The sequence below is a fragment of the Mustela nigripes genome, chromosome 12 (genome assembly GCF_022355385.1).
Source record: "Mustela nigripes isolate SB6536 chromosome 12, MUSNIG.SB6536, whole genome shotgun sequence".
NCBI lineage: Eukaryota > Metazoa > Chordata > Mammalia > Carnivora > Mustelidae > Mustela > Mustela nigripes.
In genome coordinates, this window is record NC_081568.1 from 40,083,053 (window position 1) to 40,106,740 (window position 23,688).

Here is a 23,688-nt window from a genome sequence, read left to right on the forward strand (position 1 = left end):
GCTTCTCTTATTATTGCTACATTATTATTACAATTATTATTATTATTAACTTAGATATGTTCGGGGGTGAACTTAAAAAAAAAAAAAAAGGAGGAAGGGAAAGGAGAGGCCATCTGAATCAAATATAATAGCAATTAAAAATATCACCAGTTTCATCTTCCCTCTCTCTCTGGTTTCAAAAGGTATCTAATTCCACTAGTGATTAACCGCATTCATGCAGAAAGTTTGGAAGTTCCCCTCCAAAATCCTCACAGCCCTTCCCAGCTTCAGGAGCCCCTTGTCGGGTGGGGCATGGCAACCCCCTCCCCCCTTCCCACCAAGTCGTCCAGCACTCAATTCCCTTTTAAACACATGAGCACTGGGCTCAAGTTAGAACTTAAAAACCTTGTTTTGTTTTCATTTATTTACCTCTGTGGCTGCTTTCTATTTATGGCAAGTAATGCTGATTTTCTATTCTGGGATCAATATAATGTTTCCCTCTAAAATGTTTATCTAAGTGAAAACTTGAATTGACTTCTATGAAAAATATTAAGTAAATCGCAATATTAGGCAGGACACACTTTTGGGAATAATCCTAACGGGGGCCCTTGGATATCTGTTGGAACACTCCCAACAGTCCTACCAGCTCAGAGAGTTTCTTTGTTTTGTGGGTGAGACAAGCAAGGCACGAGCTGGTTCAAGTCTAGAGCCGAACGCCAACCCAAACCCAGGCCTTCAAGAGCATCCCTGATTTGTTAAAATTTAAGCCATACACTCAGCCTTTTTTCTAGACTGAATGAAGAAGAGATTGCAGATTACAGCTAGAAAAGTTAAGTGTATTAATCTTTTCCACCCACAAGACCAGCTGTTACAAGGAAGGACGTTGACCAGAGCACAGCAGAGTAACAGAAAGTCAAAAGCAACACTGCTTTCTCCCCGGAAAGAAATGCAACACCAAGGAGAAAAACGGGCAGACAGCACAGCACCAAGAAAACATTACTTCGTTCTTCCTTGAAGACAATATTGAAGGCAGGTTTGTTACAGCCACGCGCAGTCCCTCCCTGGATCCCCTCCCTCGCCCACCCACAGCCCACGCCCGCCCCCCATCTCCCAGGTGGACAGCAGCTCGCTCCAGGACAGAGCAAGCGAGCAGTGTGAAGTGGAAATGGGGGTGAGATGAGAAGGTGAAATCCAGGAAGAACGGGTTCGTCCACAAGCACATACTTGGGAGTCAGTTGAAGAAGATGGTTTGGAGCATTTCTTTTGCTTTCCAGCTGCAGACCAGGAGCTGGATGGGGAGTTCAGGGCTTCTACCTGCCCAGGTCTGTGAGCTGGAGAGTCAAGTTAAGAAGAAGCACAGCTATAGCTCCTCGATCCCACGTGTGGGGTTGTCTGGTGGCAGCAACTGTCACCTCTGTGATTGTCCAGGCTGGTGTGGCAGGTGTGGCCCGAGGCGTACGCCCCCCTCCCTGGAAGCATCTCTTCTTGACACCTGGGGCTTCCTGGAAGAGGGTGGTCTTCTCCGAGAAGATAGCAGAATGAGTCTCCTCCTTCCTTGGACAAACTCTACGTCTCCTCCTTCTCAGTCTTCCATACGCGTGCTCTCTTACTGGGACTCTGGGAAGCCAGACCTCTCAGAAATGCCCGGCTGGCAGCTGTCCAGACAAAGCCCCTCTGCTCCTGTCCTATAAACTTCCAATGTGGCTATTGGGTGCATCGCCACGTCATCCCAGCCTCGGTCCAAAGCCACAGCGAAGAAGAGACCTTCTCCACAAAAGAGACCATCTTCTTGATGATGGCAAGGGCTTCCGTTTCCTCAGTCGCTGCTGTTTCATGGGTCCAGGGTGCTCATGACCTCTGCAGACACCAATCAGGTGCTGACCCACAGAAACGTGTCCCGAGAGTCCAGAAGGTGATGGCTTGAGGATATGGGAAGTTCTCATTTTTCCACACGCACTGTCCTCTGTGGGTCCCTGTTGAATCCAAGTTACCATTGATATGGTAGACTTACCTCCGAGAAATCATGGTTTACACTGGTAGATAAGCTTGCCAAGCTCCTGGGAAAAGAAGCATTTCGTAGGGAACCAATCCTACTGGATGTATGCTCATGTGTGTGCGTCTACGTAGGCAGTAGCAGGTACTGTCGACTTAAGAGAGAAAAGCTTACCAGTTGCCACAAAGCACTAAACCTATTCCTCCTCACGATGATCTGGTTCTCATGATCTCTTAGTTGTTCCCTAAGAAGTTCTTTGTGCTTTGAGATCAGAGACCTCATTTACACAGCCTGGGAAGAACTGGACACCTGAATTCACTCAGCTCTGCCTTTTCCATGAAAAAGTATAGAGAGAAAATGCAGCTATGAGGCGGCCTGTTAATCTTCTCTGGGAGGGTCCCTATGTGGGGTGACCGGCCGGCCTCCTTTGCCTGGAACTGAGAGCATTCCTGGGATTTGGGACTTGCAGTACAAAAAGTGGGGTGTCTGATCATCCTTCCCATTATTTCTGAGGACAGAGAGAAGGGGGAGAGCCAGTGGGTTCTCCTTCCACAGATAAAATAGGTGATAAGGAGGCAGTTGTGGCTTCTGGGATGACTTAGGAAGGAAAGTGGGGTCAACAGATCCAACACAAGGGCAAGGAGAACTGGTGAGGCTAGAAACTTTGGGCCCATCTATATTTCGTAACCTCCCCCACCACCCAGCACCCACATTGCCTTTTTGCTGGGCTGGGTCCCTAAGGACCAGCAATCCATCTTCGCAATAGCATTTTTATCAGCAGTCAAAAGAAAGGCTACCAGAAAAAATATGCCCTCAAGAGTTTCAACCTGGGGAGATAATTCGCCCCAAGACGAAATGATTTGCCGGTAACTTTGAGATCAAGGCAGCATCTCCTAAGGAGCTTGGAGGAAGTGAGATGCTTAAAAAGATGTGGAAAAATGGAACCCCAGCAGCTTCACAGGCAGGGGGCCAGTGAATTTTCCCCAGAAAGTAGTGGTCTGTGATTATGTCTTTGCCCCAGTGAGCAAAATGCCTGCCCCGAGACCAAGCACTGCCTTGGCACAGGGCCCAGAAAACCCCTGAAATGTGTCTTATTGGAGCAACTTAATTTCCTCGCCAAAGACCATCCTTCGGCAGTGTTTTCGGTAAAGGTGCCGTTCCTTTTCCCATGTCATGGAAGGAAAGTGGATCAAGCTTCATTCCACATGACCTCAGACCCGGTATGCCGATGAGAAAAATGTCATCTTTAAGCACACAGAGAAATTAGACGAACAGTAAAGATGCCTTTGGATAATGGATCCAAAATCAAAACCTGAGCAGTTTCCAGAACTATCCCCAAGAAAAAAGACAAATGTTCACATCTATCAACCAGAAAATACTGACGTTTCACTTGTCAGCTCTGTAGTGCTTCTGGACAGACATCTTGGCGTTGGCATCAACTTGATTTCATTACAAAAGCCTTGATAAATACACCCACCAAAGTATGTCCAGGAAGTGGTCAGAATGGAGAAAAGACTTAAAAGGGTGCGTAGATGGCAGATCAGTGTCTCCCAATATCTAGAGGCTCTCAAAGGGGATAGGGAGCTAACTGCATTGGCCCCAATGCAAGATGGAGCAGAGACGGGATTGTGTCCCAAGAAAGGGAAAAACTTTCTTACAATTAAAAATTCCCTACAATAGAAGGAACTGCAGTAGGAGGTAGTGAGCTCTACCCCTGGAGGTGTGCAAGCAGAGACTGACCAGACTTCCAGGGATGCTATGGAAGATGCTACTCCTGCACTGGATGGGAGGCTGGATCTGGGGATGCCTGAAGTCCCTCCTCAACTCCAAGATCCTCCATATTCTGGCCTTGGGTCCTCTCCCACACTGCGCTCCATGTACTTTCCCTGGGCCCTTGGCCCCACTGCCTCGTGCCTCACGGGTGGTGATGAGGGTCAGGAGAGATGCCAGGGTGTCCTGTTCATGCAGACACGAATGGGAATGAATGGCTTAATCATGAGCCATGTTCTCAATCAGAAGCATGATTCCAAGGATTCTGGGTCATTGTGTATGGGCAGTTTCTCAAGTTCCTGGTGGTGTCCACTGTGCAGAACTGTGTACCTAGGGAGGAAGGCAAGAAAGCATGAGAATTCAACAGGCATCCTTCAAATGCCCCCAAGAGTGTTCCCACCCACTGCCGTTGACTTCCTTTCTACCGCATGCTTCTGAGAGCATGGTGAGGTGGGGCCGTGCATGGAGGGGACATCAAGAGGGAAGTCCCCAGAACTGAATCCAAGTTGCAAGCTAAGTTTCCTCCACCAGGGAGGGTTCTGAATTCAGTAATATCAAAGTGCTGAGATTCATAAAGTTCTCAGAGTCTGAGAGACAGAGTAACTGTATTTGTTTCTTGATTCCTTTTGGTGACATTTGGGAAAGTTAATCAATTAGACGATCAAACAGCCTGTTGACACTGAGCATCACCGTGAAATTTACTACTTGACAAGTGTTTATTATTTGTCTGCAGCACCACACAGCTGCACTCATACGTTAAGTGCCTTTAAATCCATCTCAATTGCAAGTGGGTCCTATCATCAGTAACCCAGATTCCAGCATCTGGCAGTTATTCTTATGAAATTTCTACAGAGTTTCGGAGCACGACCACGGCTCACTTCCCTCAGGCCAATCTCAAGCCCATTCAGTAGAACAAATAAACACATGCCAGTTATTTGGCATCATATGTTGACAATCCACTTGGCCATGGCTTCTCATGAATTACATTAATGCTTTGTTTTGAATTATAATGAATTATTGCTGACTTCTAGTGACTGATTGGTATTTACCAGGTACCGTACACAAACTTCTCCAGTGTCACCTTATTTAATCTTCATAACGGAACACGGTATTATATTTTGCAGTTGAACAAAGTGACACAGAGCTTCAGTGACTTGTCCAAGAGAATAAAGGAATAGATGAAGAAAAAGTCAACCAAACTCTATCTGATGCCAATACCCATGTTCTCACACAACCCTTGGACCAGGTATGGACTTAGAACAGTGGGTCTCAACAGGGACAACTAGGAGACATCTTTGGTTGTCATGGCCCTTATGCAAGGGCATCTAGTGGGTGGAGACCAAGGTGCTGCTAGACATTGTGCAACACACAGCACAGTGTCCCACAACAGAGAGTTACCTGGTCCCAAATGTCCATAGAGTCATAGCTGAGAAACCCTGATCTTGAATAAAAAGTCCTCTGAGCTGGCGGAAAGCAGATGTTAGCTGAGGAACAAAGACAAGGTGACAGACACGAGTCTGAGCTCTCAGAGAACTGTCCACTGAAGCTGCCGCTGGGCTTGAGGCTTGGTGGGGGAGATGGGGGATGGGACTTGAAAAACCACCTGCTAGCACCTGCTAGACGAACGTTGGGAAGACAAGAGTGGAAATGGCTCTAGAGAGGAAGATCATGCACTTCTAATGAGGATGACCAGGCAAGGTGTCTCGGGGAGGTATTTGACTGAAGACCTCAGGGAAATCAGTGTTTCAGCTACTGAGTCATTAATGCTCAGCCCCAAAACCACTCTATGCTTGGCTTTGTAAGGATGCTGCAGAGTATCAGCTTCTTATGGGGCTCCAACTGCGCTTCTCCACCAGGGGGCGCTGCAGGAGGATGGACGCCTGGGAGAAGGCACAGGGCCTTGCTCCTCTGGCGGGCACCATCCCAGCCAGTCTTCTTCAACCCCGCAGCTGAGTCCAGTTCTCAGTCTAACCCTTGTATAAGCAGCTTCATGGCAGCCCCTGAAGGACGGCAGCGCCAGCTGGCCAGCGCCTCCTCTTCAGAGGTCTCGTCTCTGCTGTGCGGGGTCCCTCCTCTAAGTTTCTGTTCCATCTGTTTGCTGTCTTGTCCTCTCAGCCCTGGAAGCCGTAGTTGCCTCAGACGCAGCTTGAGGGACTGAGGAAGTAAGCTGGGCCCCAGGCACCATTTTCCATAATCACATGCATTGTTTCATTTGTATCATTTACTCTTCTCAACTCTAAGTGGTACCTACAATACTTAAACCCATTTTATAGATGAGAAAACCAAGACTCAGAGAAGCAAAGCAATTGAGAGAAGGCCACAGTGTCCGTGATGCCTGACCTCAAAACTCTTAACCCTTTACCCTGTTTGTGGCCAGTAAATAACTTTCACAGGCCATCAAGGGCACCCCCTCGCACACCAAGTTCATGTGAAGAGGGTGTCCTGGTTGAAAATGAAAACTGAAACACGTGATCACATTAGAAAATGTGCTTTCACGGGGTGTAGTCACGTCTCTCCAGCAGCCTTTGCTCCATCTCTCCTAAGCGTCTGCTTCTCATGTGCCCTTGAGCAGATAGCTCGGGAATGACTAGAGGAGAGGTGTGGACCTGGAGCGGATATTGCAAGTGGAGGTTCCCTTTACCCAGAGCACAGCTGAAGGGCAGCAGCCTTTTGAGAGATGGGGGTCAGCAGAAGGACATGCTTTCTAGTTATAACATGTGTGTGGGGAGGGTCCTCACCGTGGTGTGGTGGGTGGTAAGCACAGGATGGAGGAACCAGTCTGAGACTTTAGTGGCAGGACCGAATGAGCTGCAATGGAGTCTGGCCCAAAGAGGTACTCTCTGAGCTTGGGTATACATTCCCAAGTCTCCATGAGATACAGATCTTTAACGTGATGTTTTCACTTTCATAGTCTATGGGTATTTTAGCAGATTCAGGGGTCATCAGGACAGCCACATTATGAACCTACACTGCCTTGGGAATTCGGATCCCACTCCTGCATGAGGTTCACCCTGATGTCGCCCCGACACTGGCAAGCTTTAGGTTTTGTCTCTGCAAGTAGAATGCATGAACCTCCAGCAGTCTGTAAGTATATTCATGGGGATCTACACATCCCCAGTTTGAGGACCAGTGGGGAAAAGGAGGCACACTGAATGGATTAACCAACCCCAAAACAGAACAGCCTTCAAGCCCTGACACGACCATCTGCTGGTTGTGTGAGCTGGTCAAGGAGCTCAGTTCCAGCTACCTTACAGCTTCTTTGTGATGATAAAATTACTTTCTCTAAAGGGCTTTGCAAAGGGCTGGATGCATAGTAGATACTGGTATCTTCACTGTTAAGGAAACCAAGGTTCAGAAAAATATGACTTTCCTAGGGTCCAAGAAGTAGTTACACGTGGGATGGTTAAGAATACAAACTCTTAATGCCTGAGTAAATCCTGGCTCTGACAGTCACCAAATCTGGGAATTACTACAATTCACAGGGTTGTTGTGAGCATTAGATGAGATAATGCACACAAAATGCTTATTAGAATATGATGGCCAAGTAGTAAGCACTCCATAAATGTTAATGAGCGCTGTTGCGACTTGACATTGGACATAAAACTTGAAGCCAGTTCTTGATCACTGATTTGGTGCAGAAATCATTCTTTAGTAATTGATCAGACATTTGTTCACCTAGCAATTGATCACAGAGCCAGAAGAAACCTTCATGATGGGTTTACAGATAAAGAAAGAGCCCCAGAGACAGCCTGTCATCTGTCAGAGTGGCAACAGCCTCTCGGTTCAGTTTGGTTTACGATCTTACTTGGCGTTCTGCAGCTGTGCTGAGTAGAATGCAGACCCCAGATGCGTGGGTATAAACCTGGGCAGTTTCAAGTCCAGATGAAAAAAACTCACGGCTGTTTCCCAAGCAACGGCGAGGCGGGAGGGAGCTCCCTTCAAGCTGGGTTGCTTCCCCCCTTAGCATTAATTTACTCAAACATGAAGGGAGCCACATTAGGTTTGGTAATTACCTGAGTCTACAATTCATTCACTGAACAATTAGCATCGCACTTAGAGTAGCTTGGATGCAATAATTACTTGCATAATAATAGCCCCCTCTGCCTGCCCAGCCTGGCATTTTAAGGAAATGATTAGACTTTATTCCACGTCACCCCAGTGCTCCCCCAGCATGGCGGTGCTCACATGGGGTGCCTGCCAGAGGTTTTAATTATTAAAATAAGACATGCATGGGTTTAAAGGGATTCAACCCTAAGGCAGAGTTTCCTGAAGCTGGAGCCCTAACACCTGGGAACAAAAACCTCACATGGGGCATTTTCTTGATGTTGGGAAGAATGAGACTTTCAAGTCCTTGGCCTTTTTCATTTGGTCACTTATTTATTTAAAAACAGGGGCACATAGTGGCTCAGTGGGTTAAGCCTCTGCCTTCAGCTCAGGTCAAGGTTCAGGGTCCTGGGATGGAGCCCCAGGTCGGGTTCTCTGCTCAGCGGGGAGCCCCCCTCTGCCTGCCTCTCTGCCTACTGTGATCTCTCTGTCAAATAAAACAAACAAACAAACATATTTTCAGTGTCTACCATGGTCTAGGAACTGTGCCACGCCCCAGAGACATGAGGGTGGTGAAGAAAATCCGCAGAGTCTCTGTCCTTCTGGAGCCCACAGTATGGCACCGGAGACCGATGGTCAGGTGCAAAGTCACAGCCTCAAGAGGTGCTGAGACGGGATGTTTGGGCTTGCCGCGAGACCATGTCACAGGGACACAGGTGAGGCTGTGCATCAGGGTCTTGTGGGCCAGGAAGCGGTGGAGATGAGAACTGAAGGGTAGGGAGGGGGTCAGCAGGCCAGGGGAGGGGGAGGCTGGCAAACCACTGCCACAGAGGTGGGTGGGCGCTTTGAGGGTCGATCAGGCTGCGGGTCAGTCTAAGATGAGCACGAAGGCGTGGTGAGGCTCAGCACACCATGGATGGCTTCACTCAGCTGAAAGCCACGGAAAGCTGGCCACAGCTGTGAGCAGAGCAGGTGCATGAGGATTTCATGTCTGGAAGAACACTCCAGCTGTGGTGTATAGAATGGACTGGAATGAGGTTGGAGCGGGAACCCAGAAGTAATTTAGTAGATGTATTAGCTTCCTATTGCTTCTGTACAAACAGCCACAAATTCATTAAATTAAAAGAACACAAATTAATTACCTTACAGTTCTGGGGATCAGAAGTCCAAAATGGGTCTCACTGGGCTACAGTCAAAGGATAGGGTCGAGCTGCATTCTTTCTGGAGGCTCTAGAGGAGAAGCCCATCCCTAAACTCTTGCGAAGGTTTTGAGCAAGGCTTGGTTTATGGCCGCCCCGCCCTGCCCTCTGCTTGCATCGGCACACCCCCTCCACTGACGACCCTCCTGCCTCTCGTCGTAAGGGTGCTTGTGAGTACAGGGGCCTCGTGGACAATCCAGGATGATCTCCCCATCTCAAGATGCATAGCTCAATCACATCTACAAAGTCCCTTTGGCCAAGTAGGTGATAGATTCTCAGGATTTGGGGGTTAGGATGTGGGCCTCCTAGGACAGCCATTATGTCACACGCCACACATAATTCTTAAGGTGTCCGGAGGTGGCTCAGAGATATTGGATGGGACAAGTGGGGGTGTTGAGAAGTCAGATTAAGGACATGTTTATCTTGAAGGGTCTGCTGATGCCTCACCCATGGGGGCAATGGGGGTGTTTGGCGTTTGAGGCACAGCATGAGTGAAGTAAAGGCAGGGAGATAGGACCGAGCACAGAGTGGTATGCTTTTTGGAGGAAGGGTGGAAGTTCTAAGAATATATCCTGTATGGTGAGGTGAGAGTGCTGGGAAATGAGGCTTAAAGGAGGGTGAGGTGGCATTATTGGGGATCTTAAAATCTGGGCTAAGGAGGTTGGGCTGATTGCTTAGGTGATGGAGACTGAGATGAACACTGACTGCACTGTGGGAAATGGGAGGGATGGTCAGGGCACTGAAACCGGCGTGGAGGCTCCCTCGTCTGGGAAAGTTGAGGTCATGAGCAAGGCTAGTAGCAAAGAAAGGAGAAAGAGGACCTTGTGGAGAGTGATGGGAAGGACGCCATCATGGATGGCACATGGGGACCCACTATGAAGGGTGCCCCAGTGAGCCTGAGTTTAGTTGGGGCAACTAAGTGGATGCCATTCATGAGGGAGCCCCCGACCACCCAGAACCTTCTCTTCTCTGGTAGAGACATTTTCAGTTCCTCAACATTCCTCACACATCAGAGTTTTCACTCTCCTCAGTTTCTTGGTTGTTCCACTCTGGACTAGCTTACCTTTGTAAGGTGGCTAAGGGTCCCGGGCCTCAGACCCTCCCCTTGATTATGTATCAGTGGAGTCAGGATAAAAATCCACATTTATGGTCCAGGTGTCCATTTTCATACAGGAATTTATAACTATTCTGAAACAGGGAGGGTTTCCTTTAAGTCTGCTCCCCTCACACTCCCACCCCATACTTTCAAGGGTGCACAATCTCCTACATGTGCTTCTTTCCCATAAGATCCAGCTGTGGCACCCTGCCCCTGTCTCCCACAGTCTGAGCCATGATCCCCACCCCGGCAGCAGGCTCTCCCTGGTCCCAGTGGAGGCCAAAGCTAGAGCATTCCTCTTCCATCTCCAGAGAAGACGTGACTGGGGACGACGTCAAGACACCGTGTCAGGCTCTTACTGCTTGAACAGAGAATGGGTAGGGCTGGCTGAGGGAGGCGGGTTTGGTTCATGTGTTCACAGAAGCAGAGAAAAGTGGTCCAGAAAGAGAAAAGACTGAAGTTGATGTGTAGTACAAAGCAGGCCAGACATTATGGCCTCTGAGAGAGGAAAGAGGAATGCCAATCCCTAAAAGCACCCCGTTCCTTATTTCAGCCCCAGGGAAGACCAGTAAACTTCCTGCTCTGAGGTCTCTGTATCTCCCCAAAAGATCTCTCTTTGTTTTCCTTCAGGGAGCATGAATGGATTTACAGCCTGTGGTAGATACTATGAATTATATATTTTAAAGCCAGTGCCCATACTCTCTTCTTTCTTTCTGACACGGGATGTCTCTTAGTAGAGGCAAAAGTGCTCGATGCATTGCAGCTAAGGGCTTGGCCAGTGATCTTCTCCTGGTGGACAGGACCCGATGGTCTGCTAGGGGAGTCTGCTGAAAAATGTTTTCATACTGAATGAAAGTCAAGTGCAAGAAAAGTCTGCCTTATCTTTGAGCATTTGATTATGGCTATGGTTTTTGAGAAGAATGCAGTGTTTGGAGCTGTTGCAGCTATTTTGTGACCATAAGAGCATCATCCCAGGATGAAAACTAACAGGATGAGAATGGCAGAGTGGAAAGATAAAAAGGATACAAAGCATCTGGGTGGTCCTCCATGCTGCTCTTGACTTAATGGATTAACCAACCCCGAAACTACCCAGCTCTAGACTTTCTATCTTGTATAAATGATCTCCTTGTTTAAGTTAATTTTAGTTAGTGTTGCAGATTGTCCTTGTAGGCCACAGTGTTCTGAATGATATGATGTCCATGCTTCCTGTCTTTCATGTCTACAGACACTTCCCAAATTCTGCCACATTCAAATCCTACCTCTCCTTAAAGACCCAGTTCATGCCCACCAGGAGGCCTTCCAGAAGCCTTCTACACTATCCATCAGCAGTTAGTGTCTGTAGAAATACAAATTATCTGTTAATGTCAGGTGTTTGATTGGACAAAACTCTCACCTCTTAACACTCCTTAAAGGGAAGGTCCCTATCTTATAAGAGGTAACGATCTTTCAGCCCTCTATACCAGACCCTGCACTAAGTGCGTGGAAAATAATATTGTATTTAGTGCTTACAATGACTCTATGGTGTCAGCACCATTATTTTATATATTTCCATTTCACAGATGTGGAAACTGAAACTCAAAGAGCTTTGACTTGCTCTTGACTTTGACTTGCAGAGGTCATTCAGCCCTCAATGGGCAATGCCAAGATTCAAATCCACATGTGTTGGAATCCGGAGCCCTTTTTGCTGTTAGTAATTCCCAACGTTATTCCTTCTTAATTCTTGCTATAGAGCTCAGGACACCTCCCACAGAGTGCAGAATATCATGGAATCTATAGAAATAGAAAGCACGTGAATGCATTACAGAATGAGACAGTCCTCCCTGGCATTGCTTGGCATTTATATTGATTACAGAGGACGTTGGCAGGTTTTCTGTCCCTGGTCCTCACGTGGCTCTGTGTACTGTCCTGCTCAGATAATCTCTGCCTCTCTGATGTGCTTTTCATCTTTTATGTTCCATGCCATAGCTTCTCAGGGTGTGTGTGTGTGTGGGGGGTCTCCTCCACATTTGGAAATGGCCCTGCTTGGGAGTAGTTTTGGTTCTCAGTCTCTCCATGGGAAGGAAACTGAGAAAGCTACCTTTGCACGAAAATCACATCATGGGCTGGGGTCGTTCCCATGGAAACACCCTGGCAGAGAAGCTGGGAGTCTGAAGATGAAGAAAGCCATGTTTTCCAGCTGGTAGAGGATTGAAAGTATTATGCACTAAATGCATCCCACCCCAAATATGTCCCTAACTCCCAATAGGATGGTATTTGCAGGTGGGGCCTTTGGGAGATAATTAGGTTTAGGTGAGGTCTTGAGAGGGGGGCAGCCATGAAGAGATTAGAGCTCTTATAAGAAGAAGAAGAGAGACCATAGCACCTCCTCTCTCTCTTCCTCCCTCCCTGGTTCTCTCTGCCGTGTGAAGACTCAGTAAGAAGGTTACCTGTCTGCAGGACAGGAAGAGGATTCTCACCAGGAAACGAATCTGCTGGCTCCTGGATCTAGAACTTCCCAACCCCCAAACCTGTGAGGAATAAATGTTGGTTAGGCCACCCAACCCATGACAGTTTGTGATGGCCACCCCAGCAGACTAGTCCTGGAGATCTTAAGGAGCCAAAGCAAAAATGTTCAGGGAGAAAGAAGGAAACAACTGGCTGTGTTAGAGAGAGGGGACTTTTGTCTTTAGGAGATTAATTCGGAAAAACCCGAGGCATCAAGAGAAAATAAATGACCAGAAGGGTGGGAGCCAGTGGGTGCTTCTGTGAATCTTTTACTAACACTTCATTTATCTAGAGGTCAAGCATCCAGGGACCTTACCTATCCAGAGACCTGACTGAGAGGTTTTTATTTGTTTGTTCTTTTTAAAGGCCTCTGAATCAGCAGAGTAGCTGTCGCAAGTGTGCTGGCTTGTCTTAGCCTCCCTTGGTTTTTCACTCAGAGAATATTTACACTGGGTTTGTGTGTAACTCTAAAAAGTTTGGTTCTTCTTCCACACATGGCAGATCAGAGCTCGCTAGAGCTGGACAGACAGGCTGCCGCACAAAAGGACAGTGGATGTGTGCAAAGAGCAAAGAAACAGAAGCAAGTTGACAGAAATTGACCCAGTGAAGCCAACAGCGGTCACTTGGTGAAGACGAAAATGTTTCAGTCCATCTCTCTAGGCTGTGACTGTATTAGGATGCCTTAATACAGGAAAGCCAAAACCACAGCTTTGAATAAAGTGGCTCCAAAATCTGATTCGATACTGGGGAATCCAAATAAAGTCTGTAGTTCCGTGGCTAGTGTTGGGAAAATGCTAATTTTCCAGCTTTGATCAACTATCATGGTTGTGTAAAATGTTAGTGTTGGGGAAAGCTGTGTGAAAGGTGTACGGGAACATTCTGTACTATCTCTGGACTGTTTTTCCATGGATATAAATGTGTTTCCAAATAAGATGCTAATAAAATACTATCAAAAGTCGCCCCCCTTGATTTGGTCACAGTCACTTGTTTAAGAAGGATGAAGGGTGGTGCGCCTAGGAGATGCCGCCGAGGAAGCCGCTGACTCTTGAGTCTGGTGAAGGTCGTGATCTCAGTGTTGTGGGATCTGGGCTTGTGTTGGGCTCACACCTGGTGAGGAGTCGCTGGAGAGTCTTCCTCCCTCCCCCTCGGCCCCTCCCCCACCTGCGTTCATGCACTCGCTCGCTCGCTCTCTCTCCCTCTCTCAAATAGATAAATCTTTGAGAAAAAGGAAAGATGAAGGAGTTCAGCACTCATAGCCGAGGAGAGACAGGATGAATGGGGACCTGGGATGACCCAGATAACAGAGGTTCTGAGGACCGTGATTTCACAGGGTGAATCCAGCTCCGGCGGGGGCCCATCTCCCAGAGGCCCGGGGAAGGCTGCGCTCCCAGAACACGGAAGAAGCCCCAAACAAAATCTAAAAATTAAAGCATAGAAAAAGAAAGAAAGCCCCCAAACCATACATTTTTCCAGCCTTCAGATCAATAGCAGTCGAGGTCCAGAAGGAAGTCTGGGCGTGGCGGGTTTCTGGCAACAATTGTGTTGTTTCCCTGTCTGGTGACGTGTCCATGGGACAAGCGGGTCCAGTGAAGACAGAAGAACAGGCAGAGACCAAGGACATGGTGTAGGAAGAAGTGACGAGATAGACACAGACAGACTCAGAACACAGACAGTGACAGACTTACAGAGTCAGACAGGAACTGGTCTATTGCAGAAGAGCAGGAGGAAGCCGGAGACAGGGGAGCAGCCGCTTTTAGTTGAAACAGAAAACAGCCACAGATGAGGGAGAGCCAAGCAGAAGTTGAGAAAGAAAAAAGAAAGAAAACACAGAGGTTAGTGGACAGGGGATCTTAGCCTAAAGGATCATTCCAGCAGCCTCAAAGTGCCATTAGGGAGGATAAAGCAGGGAGCAAAATTATTGCACCACATGGTTACGTCACACTGTCTAGAAAGTACTTTACTAGTTGGCATCTCATGTGGGTCTCACAGCAGCCTGGGAAGGGTGCCTGTGCAGGTGACCCCCTGAATTTACCACGGAAGGTCACCGGCCTAAAGAGCGCAGTCTCCTGTCCATAGGTACCCAGCAGCGAACACTGCTGAAAGCCACGTGTTCCGAGTCAACCTTGCAGCATGATGGGTCTCCAGGACGCACAGACAGCCACCCCCTCCCCCCGCCTCCCCTTCCTCTTCCTCATCACTAGCCCCATTTCCTGAGTCCTTATGGCTGCCAGGTTCCATCCTGCATTTCTTATGTGAACGAGGAGTAATCCCGTATCATATTCACCACCACCTGTGAGGCAGGGCGTCCTGTCCCCGTTTTCTGATGAGGAACTGAGGCTTTGAGGCAATGTGACCAAGCTAATCTGGTGAGCAAGAGGGAAAACACGGCTCGACCCCCAGGGCCTGACTCAGAAGCACATACCTTTAAACTGCGAGCATCTCGAATCTGAACCTCGATTCTAGAATCCTGGTCGTCCTGTCCACTCCACCCCCTGCCTTGCCCCAGCCCCCATCTGACTCTGGGCCAGGAAAGCAATGAGGCTCTTTTTTTTTTTTTTTTTTTTTTAATTGAGCTCTGGGTCCCATTCTAAGAAGGAAGAGCTGTCCATGGCTCCCTCCTATTTCCCAGAGATACCCTGAAGCCCTGTACTAGGAAACCCCACCCAAATATCTATCTCCTTCAGGGCTCTAGGCTCTATAAGGCTCTCTTAACTCTGCCCATGTTCCCCCGTAGCAAACATCAAGTTCCACTTTAGATGAGACAAGCAGTTAAGAGAAAGCCAGGATCCCGCACTTAAGATTTCTAAGGGCAGTCTGATAAAATGATTCACCATAAGGTTAAAAAGTACAGAACATACCCTCTTCAGCTCTACTCTCTCTTCTTTAGCTCATCCCCTGTGATAGGTCTCTGTCAAAGAATCTTTGAAAATATCTTTGGGTAGATATGGCCGCTTTCTCCACTCAGCTACCTCTGACGATGTCAATATGATAACGCCTTTCCTTCTTGTAAACAGACATCGCATTTCCTGCTTCTATAATTTATTTGACAGTACAAGCTGCCTTGTGACAGGCCTTGATGTAGCTTAATGAAGTGCAACCTACATGCGCGTTTACCTGGTATGTTTCCCCATAAATTACAAGCCGCGGCTTATTCATCTTACTGATCATTATTTGCTAGGCAATGCTGATTGAGAGTCAAACGTCCAGAATTCTAATCTCAGCCCCACTGCTCAGTAGGCCCTCAACCTTGGACCTCCCCATGTCTCAAGTTCCTCACCTGTACCCCAGAAATCACTGAACATAGCACAGGGAGTGTTAACAGAAACAAAGCACGCTCACCACATGCACGGGACTCAGTCAATACGAGCTGGCACTACTCTCGGCAAACTTTCAGTTAACGACGTGCTTAAATGGCAACTCGGACCCTCAACTTTTGCTTCCTTCAACTGGTTCTCTCCAGTCCTTCGTTAGCACTGTGACGTGTCTCCCAGTCCTTCACTAACAAAGCTCTCTAGGGCTTACTGTGGGAGCGTTCTGAATATTCTGTGAAATTCTTCAATTTCAACAATACACAGGCTGGTGTGAAAATGTGGGAAAGTAGGAAACTTTCATTAGGCCATAAATAATCAGTTGAAGACTTAAATGTCTGGTTATTGGTTTGCCTGACATGCTTCTCTGGAAGTCAGACTATCAGAACCCAGGGGCTCAAATACCAAAAGCCATGGTGTGTTTTATGCAAGAGGAGTGGAAATCACCCCTTCTCTCTGGGTCCTCCACCCCCAGTCCTACTGGTATAGGGCTGGGATTACTCACAGGATAATAGAACTGTAAACTGTACAAGTAACTAATACTTGGGGGAGTGTGTGTGTGTGTGTGTGTGTCCTCAATATTCTCATTAAAATTTTAACTACTCTTACATATTTATTTATAACCTTTTCCTTTTAAATGCAAGCCACAATACTGTTTTTCTTGGCTATAAACCTTAAGGAGTCCAATGGATGAACTTTTGGAAGGGCGACGTGTGGGGAAGTTTATAAACATGTTTGAACATAGCAAATGCCAGCCAAAAAAACAAACAAAAAAACCAAAAAATTTTTCTTGTGAAAATCTCAGACTAGAATGTAATTCTTAACACTTTTTCGCACTGCCTGATCCTTAAAAATGGGAGATGTGATTAATTTTACACCCTAAAGTAAGGTTAAGATGAAATTTAAAATATGAATAGGAAATAAAAATTTAGATTATCAGAAATTTTATCATTTGTATTGAAAGACCTTATTGACTGTCCCCTGTCCACGTCAGCCTTGCTGGGTTAACAGGACAGTCTTCCTGGGACTTCCCACTGTTTGGGAGCTGGAGCGATCACCTAAAACCACATCCAGTCAGATCTGTTTTTATTTACAGAGATTGTTTCTTACGTTTGTACTGCAGACCGTGATCTCACAAAACCCCTTTGATGTCTGTTATTTTTATACTCCCCACACACGCATGAGGTGGTGTGAAGATCTGAATGAAAAATATAGGTCCCTTGTCCCCTTCCTCTGCCCAGACAGTGGGGGAGACTTTAAATGATCACACTAGACCATGCTCCCTGGGCAGGCTTACCTTTCTGAAGCATGTTCAGTCCAGACACGACCTCTGCTGGGAGCTCAGGACAGACCCAGCAAGCCGCACGAGGCGAGCTGCCTTGGCTGCTCTTCAGATGGGATGTGACTGGCCAGGGACTGGGCGGTGGTAGCCAGCTGTCTGGCAGCAGGTGTTAACGAAGCTCAAAGCCAAGCAGATAAGGCTCAGTGGCAGACAGACAGACGGGCCTGGCCGGGAGCTGGGATCCTGGAATAATGGCTTGAAGCTTGGAAACACCCCGGAGAGCTTGGACATTCTGAGGTCCCTGGCTTCTTTGATCAGTTCCACTCCTGCCACTCTTAGAGGAACGCTTACTTAAAAGTGCCTTATTCACAAATATTGATTGTGTTACTATCCCGACATCATAGCCATAGGCTTATATGAGAAAACTCCATCAGGCTTAACACAGAGACCCACAGGGCTCCCTTCCCTGGACAGGGAGGTTGTTTTCTCCTCCTGCTGCTCAGACCGACGGTTCTGTGTCTCTTAGACAATGGGTGGGGAACAAGTCACACACTGTTTCTAAAGCAAAGCTGACCACCCGGCAGACGCAGGTCATCAGCTGTCCCTAGCAGGGCGATGCCCCTTCTACAAAGTACCCTTCTAATTCTTCTGCCCTGTGCATCAGGGGCAATGCTGAAGCTCCTTTTCATGACTTCTGCAAAGACAGCCTCAGGGAGCACGACCTTCCACACCGCCCAGCGGTGGAGTCTGTTTGCATCTACTGTCTTAACGAGAACCTGAGCTAATGTGGAATTACAGCTCACATCGGTCAGAAATGACAGGGACCCTTCCATGAGCGAACTTGGAGATGTTCCCTATTTCTAGTCATGAGCTCATTCTCACGATACCTACCACTCTGATCTTAACAACCTGCTATACACATCACTTCCAGGAAGCGCTTTGCTCAGATATGTTTTGGCTTTTGGCCAGAACCAAATACAATACAATACGCCTCTGACCACACCAGCTCTGTTGTCAAAAACATGCTGACTTCCCCTCTCACGCTTCCCCATGGCAGGTAGCTTAGCTGGTCGCTAGTGGCAGACTGAAGTCTGGCACATCCTGAAGCCAACTCTGTCCTGAATGGATGTATTGGGAGGGTGGGTGCTGGCGGCTGTTGATGAATTTCACTCTCGGCAGCATAAACAATGAGGTCCTAAAGGGGGGGTTGTATTTGTTTGCTCAGGGCTTTTTCCATTAGGCTTGGTCATCCACGGTTGGCTGGTTACATATGCGGTCCTAAGATCAAATGGCTGGAATCCAATTATCCCAGCTTCCTGTCTGCAGAGCCTTGCCAGGGAAGAACACAGTCATGTTTGCCTGTCTTGTCAGGCTCCCAGGACTCAAAGTATATCATTTGGAGAAAACTAACAAACAACAGATCCTCAGATGTTTTATGGGAGAGGCAGCATGGTGTGGAGAGAGGACACGCTGGTCCAGAATGCAAAATCTACACTCGCCCTTATTCTCTCAATTCCTGGCTCAGCGTCTAGCCCTTCGCTTCCCTGAGTTCAGTGCCTTAGTTATTAGCGGGGGACGGTAACACCAACTGCTGGGTTGCTGGGAGCTTCTGGTAGGATGATGTAGGTGGTCATGGAGATTGTAGTAACAAGGGTAGTTGACATTTCTTAGTACCTTCTGTGAGAAGGGCACCGTACTAGGTGCTCAAGAGATGCTCTCTCATTTAATACTTGCAAACGCCTTTGGAAGAGTTAGTGATGATGGCCATATGATTTTAATAGCAATGGTTAACATTTCTTCAGTGTTTACCTTAGACCAGTCTCAGCTTCGTGTGTAAGCCCTAGATCATGAGCAGTAAGTGTTATTATCACTGCTTCCTGACATCGGAGGAAAGTTAGAGGCAGAAGTTGGCTAATCTGCTCAAGATTGTGCTGCTGGGAAGAGGCCACAAGGAATCAAACAGGCATCCTGATTTAGAGCAGGAGTTGTAAACTTTTCCTATACAGGGCTAGATGGAAGTATGTCAGGTCATCGTACTATTACAGGGCTGACTTCCTCAGGCATGGAGGTCCTGTCATCCTCATACAGTCTCTGTTGCATATCCTTCTTCTATTTCGCTTGTTCTTTTTCTGTTTGGTTTTATGTTGTTGATTTTTTGCTTGTTTTTATACCCTTTGCAAAAGTGAAAACCACTCTTAGCTCAAGGGTGATGAGAAACAGGCCGATGGTTAGACGCGGCCCATAGTAGTTTGTTGACGCTTGCTCTAGAAAGAATTTTACTTTTACAAATAAAAAAAAAACAAACCTCAAGTGGTTAAGTTCCTGATGTTAAGATTCAAATCCAGTTTGCGTCCTTCCAGAAACTGTCAACAGCCTTCATGGGTGCTTTGAAAATGGAAGGTATTCTTACTGAGTTAGCGATGCTGGACTCAACCCAGTCAATTTCCAAAGAGAACAGGCTTTTTCCTCTTGGAACAGACTTAGGAACAAGCCAGAAATCTGAGATTTGGCAGACCCAGAGCAGAGGACCATGCCCGACACACACATCGTTACTGAGTGAAATAATTCGGAGTTCATTCAGTGATTCACCAAGGTCTCAGCCATTTGCTCAGACTCTTCTAGACCTTGCGTTGGAGTCAGAACATGAATGCAATGACACATTCCACCATCCAGCTCAGGGGGAATCTGTAGCAGTTTATGAGATAATTGCCACAGAGCTATCTGGGGGGAAAGAAAGATGTTACGAGAAGAAATACGTTCTTTATGACAAATCACTCAACAGACAACGGTGGCAGTGGAGGCCGTATTTATGGCTTTGAAATAAATATCCCACCAACAGGAGGCCTGGTAGGAGAAAAGACTCTGTGATGTGATGTCATCAAATCAATATTGTTGTATCCACAGACACGGCCTCCCATTAAGCAGGGGTTTTCATCTTGACCTTGAGTTTCTACTTCAGAGAATAAAGGAGCTTCTTGGACATGTATCTGACAATCTGTGCCTATGTCCAGATCTTCAGGGGAAAAGCCAGAGATTTTATCCAGCTCTCAAAGAGTTTTATTGGGCCCAAAATGTTAGAACTGTAATACATTTTTTGCCGTGTAATTTTCACGTGATGAGGACAAGGGAAAGATGAAATTTTCTGGTGGGTAGTAAGTATTGGGTTTTGCAGATGTCCTTGTCAGTACGACGCTTCCTTAAGCCCTCGAGATACCCATGTGGGGTCCTCCCCCAAGCAACTCACCAGTTCCCCACTCGCCCTGGTGTGTGGGTCTGCACATCCAGTGGGAGGGTTAATCCCCAGTCCGGGCTGGCTACAGTGAGAGGCACTCAGGATCAAGCTGACCCACCACCCAGCACAACAGTCTCCTCTGCTTTCTATTTCTCCCCAAGATGGGGGCCCCCGAGACCACCATGACAAGCCCTGAGGCTTTTTCCCCCATTATTAGGGCCTAGCAGAATTGTATTAAACAGTAGGTGTTTTATAAAAGTCTATCTGAATGAAGTTCAGGATACTAATGAAACTGATAGCAATTACTCCTTCCATTCCTAGGGTGATTAATAAGGTTGTTTCTTATTATATCTTTTTGAGATACTATCTCAAGGACACCGTCTCTATGCGCCGACCTTCTCTATGCCCTGGTCGGGCTTGGTCAATTAGAGGACATTTTTACTCAGTGTTGTTTGTTGCTGGTGGTGGTTTTGTGCTGAGATGCCTGGTTTGGAGGTTTGTTTTGTGTGTGAGCCTGAGAGAATCCTTCCTCGGGGACTGCGGTTGTAGCCCCAGGGAATGAGGTCCTGTGGACTAAGACCAGGGTGGGCTGGATTAGGCTCCACAGACAGGGTCGCCCATGAACTGGGACTTGGCTTTAACTAGCATGTGATGGGAGAAAAACACAAGTGGGCTGCAGCAGAGCTGGGAACAGCCACATAAACGACCTGACAGAGTGGGATTGTGTTTTGGGCACGGACGACACATTGATGAGCTACTGGGAACCACTTGAAGTTTCTCAGGAGCATTGTTGAATATGGAAAATTTTCATCAAATGGAAAATTATACTTTATTTTTTATTTATTTTAGTTATTGTGTGCCTGTGTATAATTTTAAAAATACATTAACCTAGACAGACGTAAAGGAAAAAGAATTGGAAAACAATGTAGTTGTCTGGTATGATGGAATGGGGAATGAGCCCTGACAACTGGCAATGAAACAAAAAAGGAAAAATGAGATAAAAGACCTTTCAAAGGAAGAGAATTTGGAAACTGAATGTAGGAGGCAGAGATGGTTGAGAAATCAGGAATGACTTCCCACCAAGAGTACTGGAATAGTGATGATGATGACGGTAGTAAAGATGATGATGACAGTTGGTATTTGTTGCCCAATCCTATACATTTTAGCATATGGTTTCTTAACTGCACCCAACTTAGCACTTCTCACCTGGCTTTCTAGTTTTGGGGACCATATCTTTTCTATTTCTATTCTATTCTATTCTATTCTATTCTATTCTATTCTATCATTTTGGGGATCATATCTTTTCTATTAACATGGAAAGCCATCAAATGCCTGTGAACAACATTAATTTATTTATCTCTCCTCTCTCCACAAAAATCTTTGTCAAGTGAATAAAAAGTATTTGGTATCTGTGAAATAGGCTAGGACACTTGTTTCGTAAAGGATTTGAGGCTCAGAAGGAAAATGGCTTGCCAAAAGCCACTCAGCAGGCAGCAGAATTCAAGGGGACATCAGAGTCCATGTTTTGTTTTGTTTTTTCCATCACACAGCCTACGGCAAGTGAAACCATCAACCACAATAGGAAGGTTTGAATAGCAAATAAATGCCAGGAAATTAGAAAATAAATAGAGACTGCTCTCCACGGAGAGGGCTACTATTAGATGAGACAGAATTCTGGAATGACTTTGGCCTTTTACTTTTATAAGCTCAATGTTTCCAGAAGGCTCTGTGTTGAGGAGAGGAGATGCAGTAATAAGGGTGGCCCCGATAAGAATACTCTTTCCTGGTTCCTTCCATTGACTCACATCCCCTTGACCACTGCCCACTCTCTGGCTGGCTGGGACAAGAAGTCCCATCAGAAATGGTGCTATGGCTCAACCAGCCAGGGGCTTTTCACTTGAAATTAGAAAGCCCTCGCTCCACTTCCTTTCCACAAAGCCTTAGTCATGGATGACTCACAGGCTCGGGACAAGTTCCTGAGGATGATAAAGACGCATTGCTTTATCAATGGCTTTGGAGGAAGAATGTGGGGTGAAGAGGGGAACAGTGTGTACTCTGGCCAAGAACTTCATCATTAAACAATGGAATATGGGTCCCCATTTGGGCCCTGTTGACCAGAAGACCATATACAAATGATTACCATGCTAACTCAGGGGACCGGGGCTGGAATGAAATGACGTAACCCCCTCATGTCATTCAATCCTGAGAAAGACTCAATTGAAATTAAATTATCTGGTCTCAACCACGTTTTTTTAAAAACACAGATAATGTCTGACCTTTCATCCAAGGCTCCAGACCAATTTAAAGGACTATCCATCCAGGCTACATGTTATGCACACATGTTATAAAACGTCTTCTAATTTCGGACGGAGCGTCTCTTCAAATTCGACGGCCTTGCTTCTGTCTCTTCCCTTCAACACAGGCAGGAAAGTAAAGCAATGATCCTCAAGACAGGCAAATCTAGGTTTGTGCCCTGGCTCGGCTCATTATTATTTGTATGACCTTGGTTAAGGAGCTCAGTGTCTTTTTATTTGTCCACAAAATAGGGTTTATCAGATAAAATAACCATGAACACAATAATAATAATAATTTTACCAATTATCTGCCTGGGGGTGTTCTAATCGCTAGCATACACGTAGTTTGATTTAAATTATACAATCTCATAAATTAGGTAACCTTGACACCTCTCTTTTACTCCTGAAGAAACTGGAGCTCAGAGAGGGGAATTCCCTTGCCCAAACAAGCCGGCAAGCTGGAAAACCAAGATTCCATCCAGCCAATCCTTTTTTTTTTTTTTTTTTAACGTTAGTAAGTTACAGAAAGGGCCGCAGAAGCACTGCCATGTCTTAGGGACTCAAAAAGTGGAGTCCCTTCACCTCTCAGCAGGTAGAGCATGACTATGGCTTAGGAACTTCATGAACTGGAGCAGACATAGAGACATTTCTGTGTTCTGTAATAAGGCAACTGGGTGATAACTCGGCTTCCTGTCCCTGCTCGCCATGTTGTACTTCTCTGATTCTGCAACCCACTTCTCTCTCCTCCTGCGTGGGAGTCATAGCCTGCCTGTTTCCAGGTCACGTGACTGACACAGACACAGCCAACACCCGCCCCTCTCACCACTGCCCTGCCCTCAGTATCTCAACACGCTTCCTATAGGACTCTCCATGTGGCTTTGGAATTTCAAATGTCGCGAGATCCAGAGTAAAAATGGTAGCAGCTCCCCCTCCGGGAGCTCTCCCTGCACGCCTACGCTGCAATGTTTATGAGCCCGCACCTTCATGACAACACTGGGGGAGGCACC

At 46.8% G+C, this 23,688-nt stretch overlaps 1 protein-coding gene across 2 annotated transcripts in view; it reads right to left on the minus strand.

Moving 5' to 3' along the window:
* Positions 1-1,094: 1,094 nt before the first annotated feature.
* The window catches only part of HTR4 (5-hydroxytryptamine receptor 4), a 178,567-nt gene continuing 155,973 nt past the window's right edge, over positions 1,095-23,688 (minus strand). For both annotated transcript variants that reach the window (XM_059416516.1, XM_059416515.1), the window contains one exon: positions 1,095-4,072. In XM_059416516.1, the coding sequence (XP_059272499.1) occupies positions 3,985-4,072 (88 nt within the window). In that variant the 3' untranslated portion in view covers positions 1,095-3,984. The remainder of the gene's footprint in view (positions 4,073-23,688) is intronic.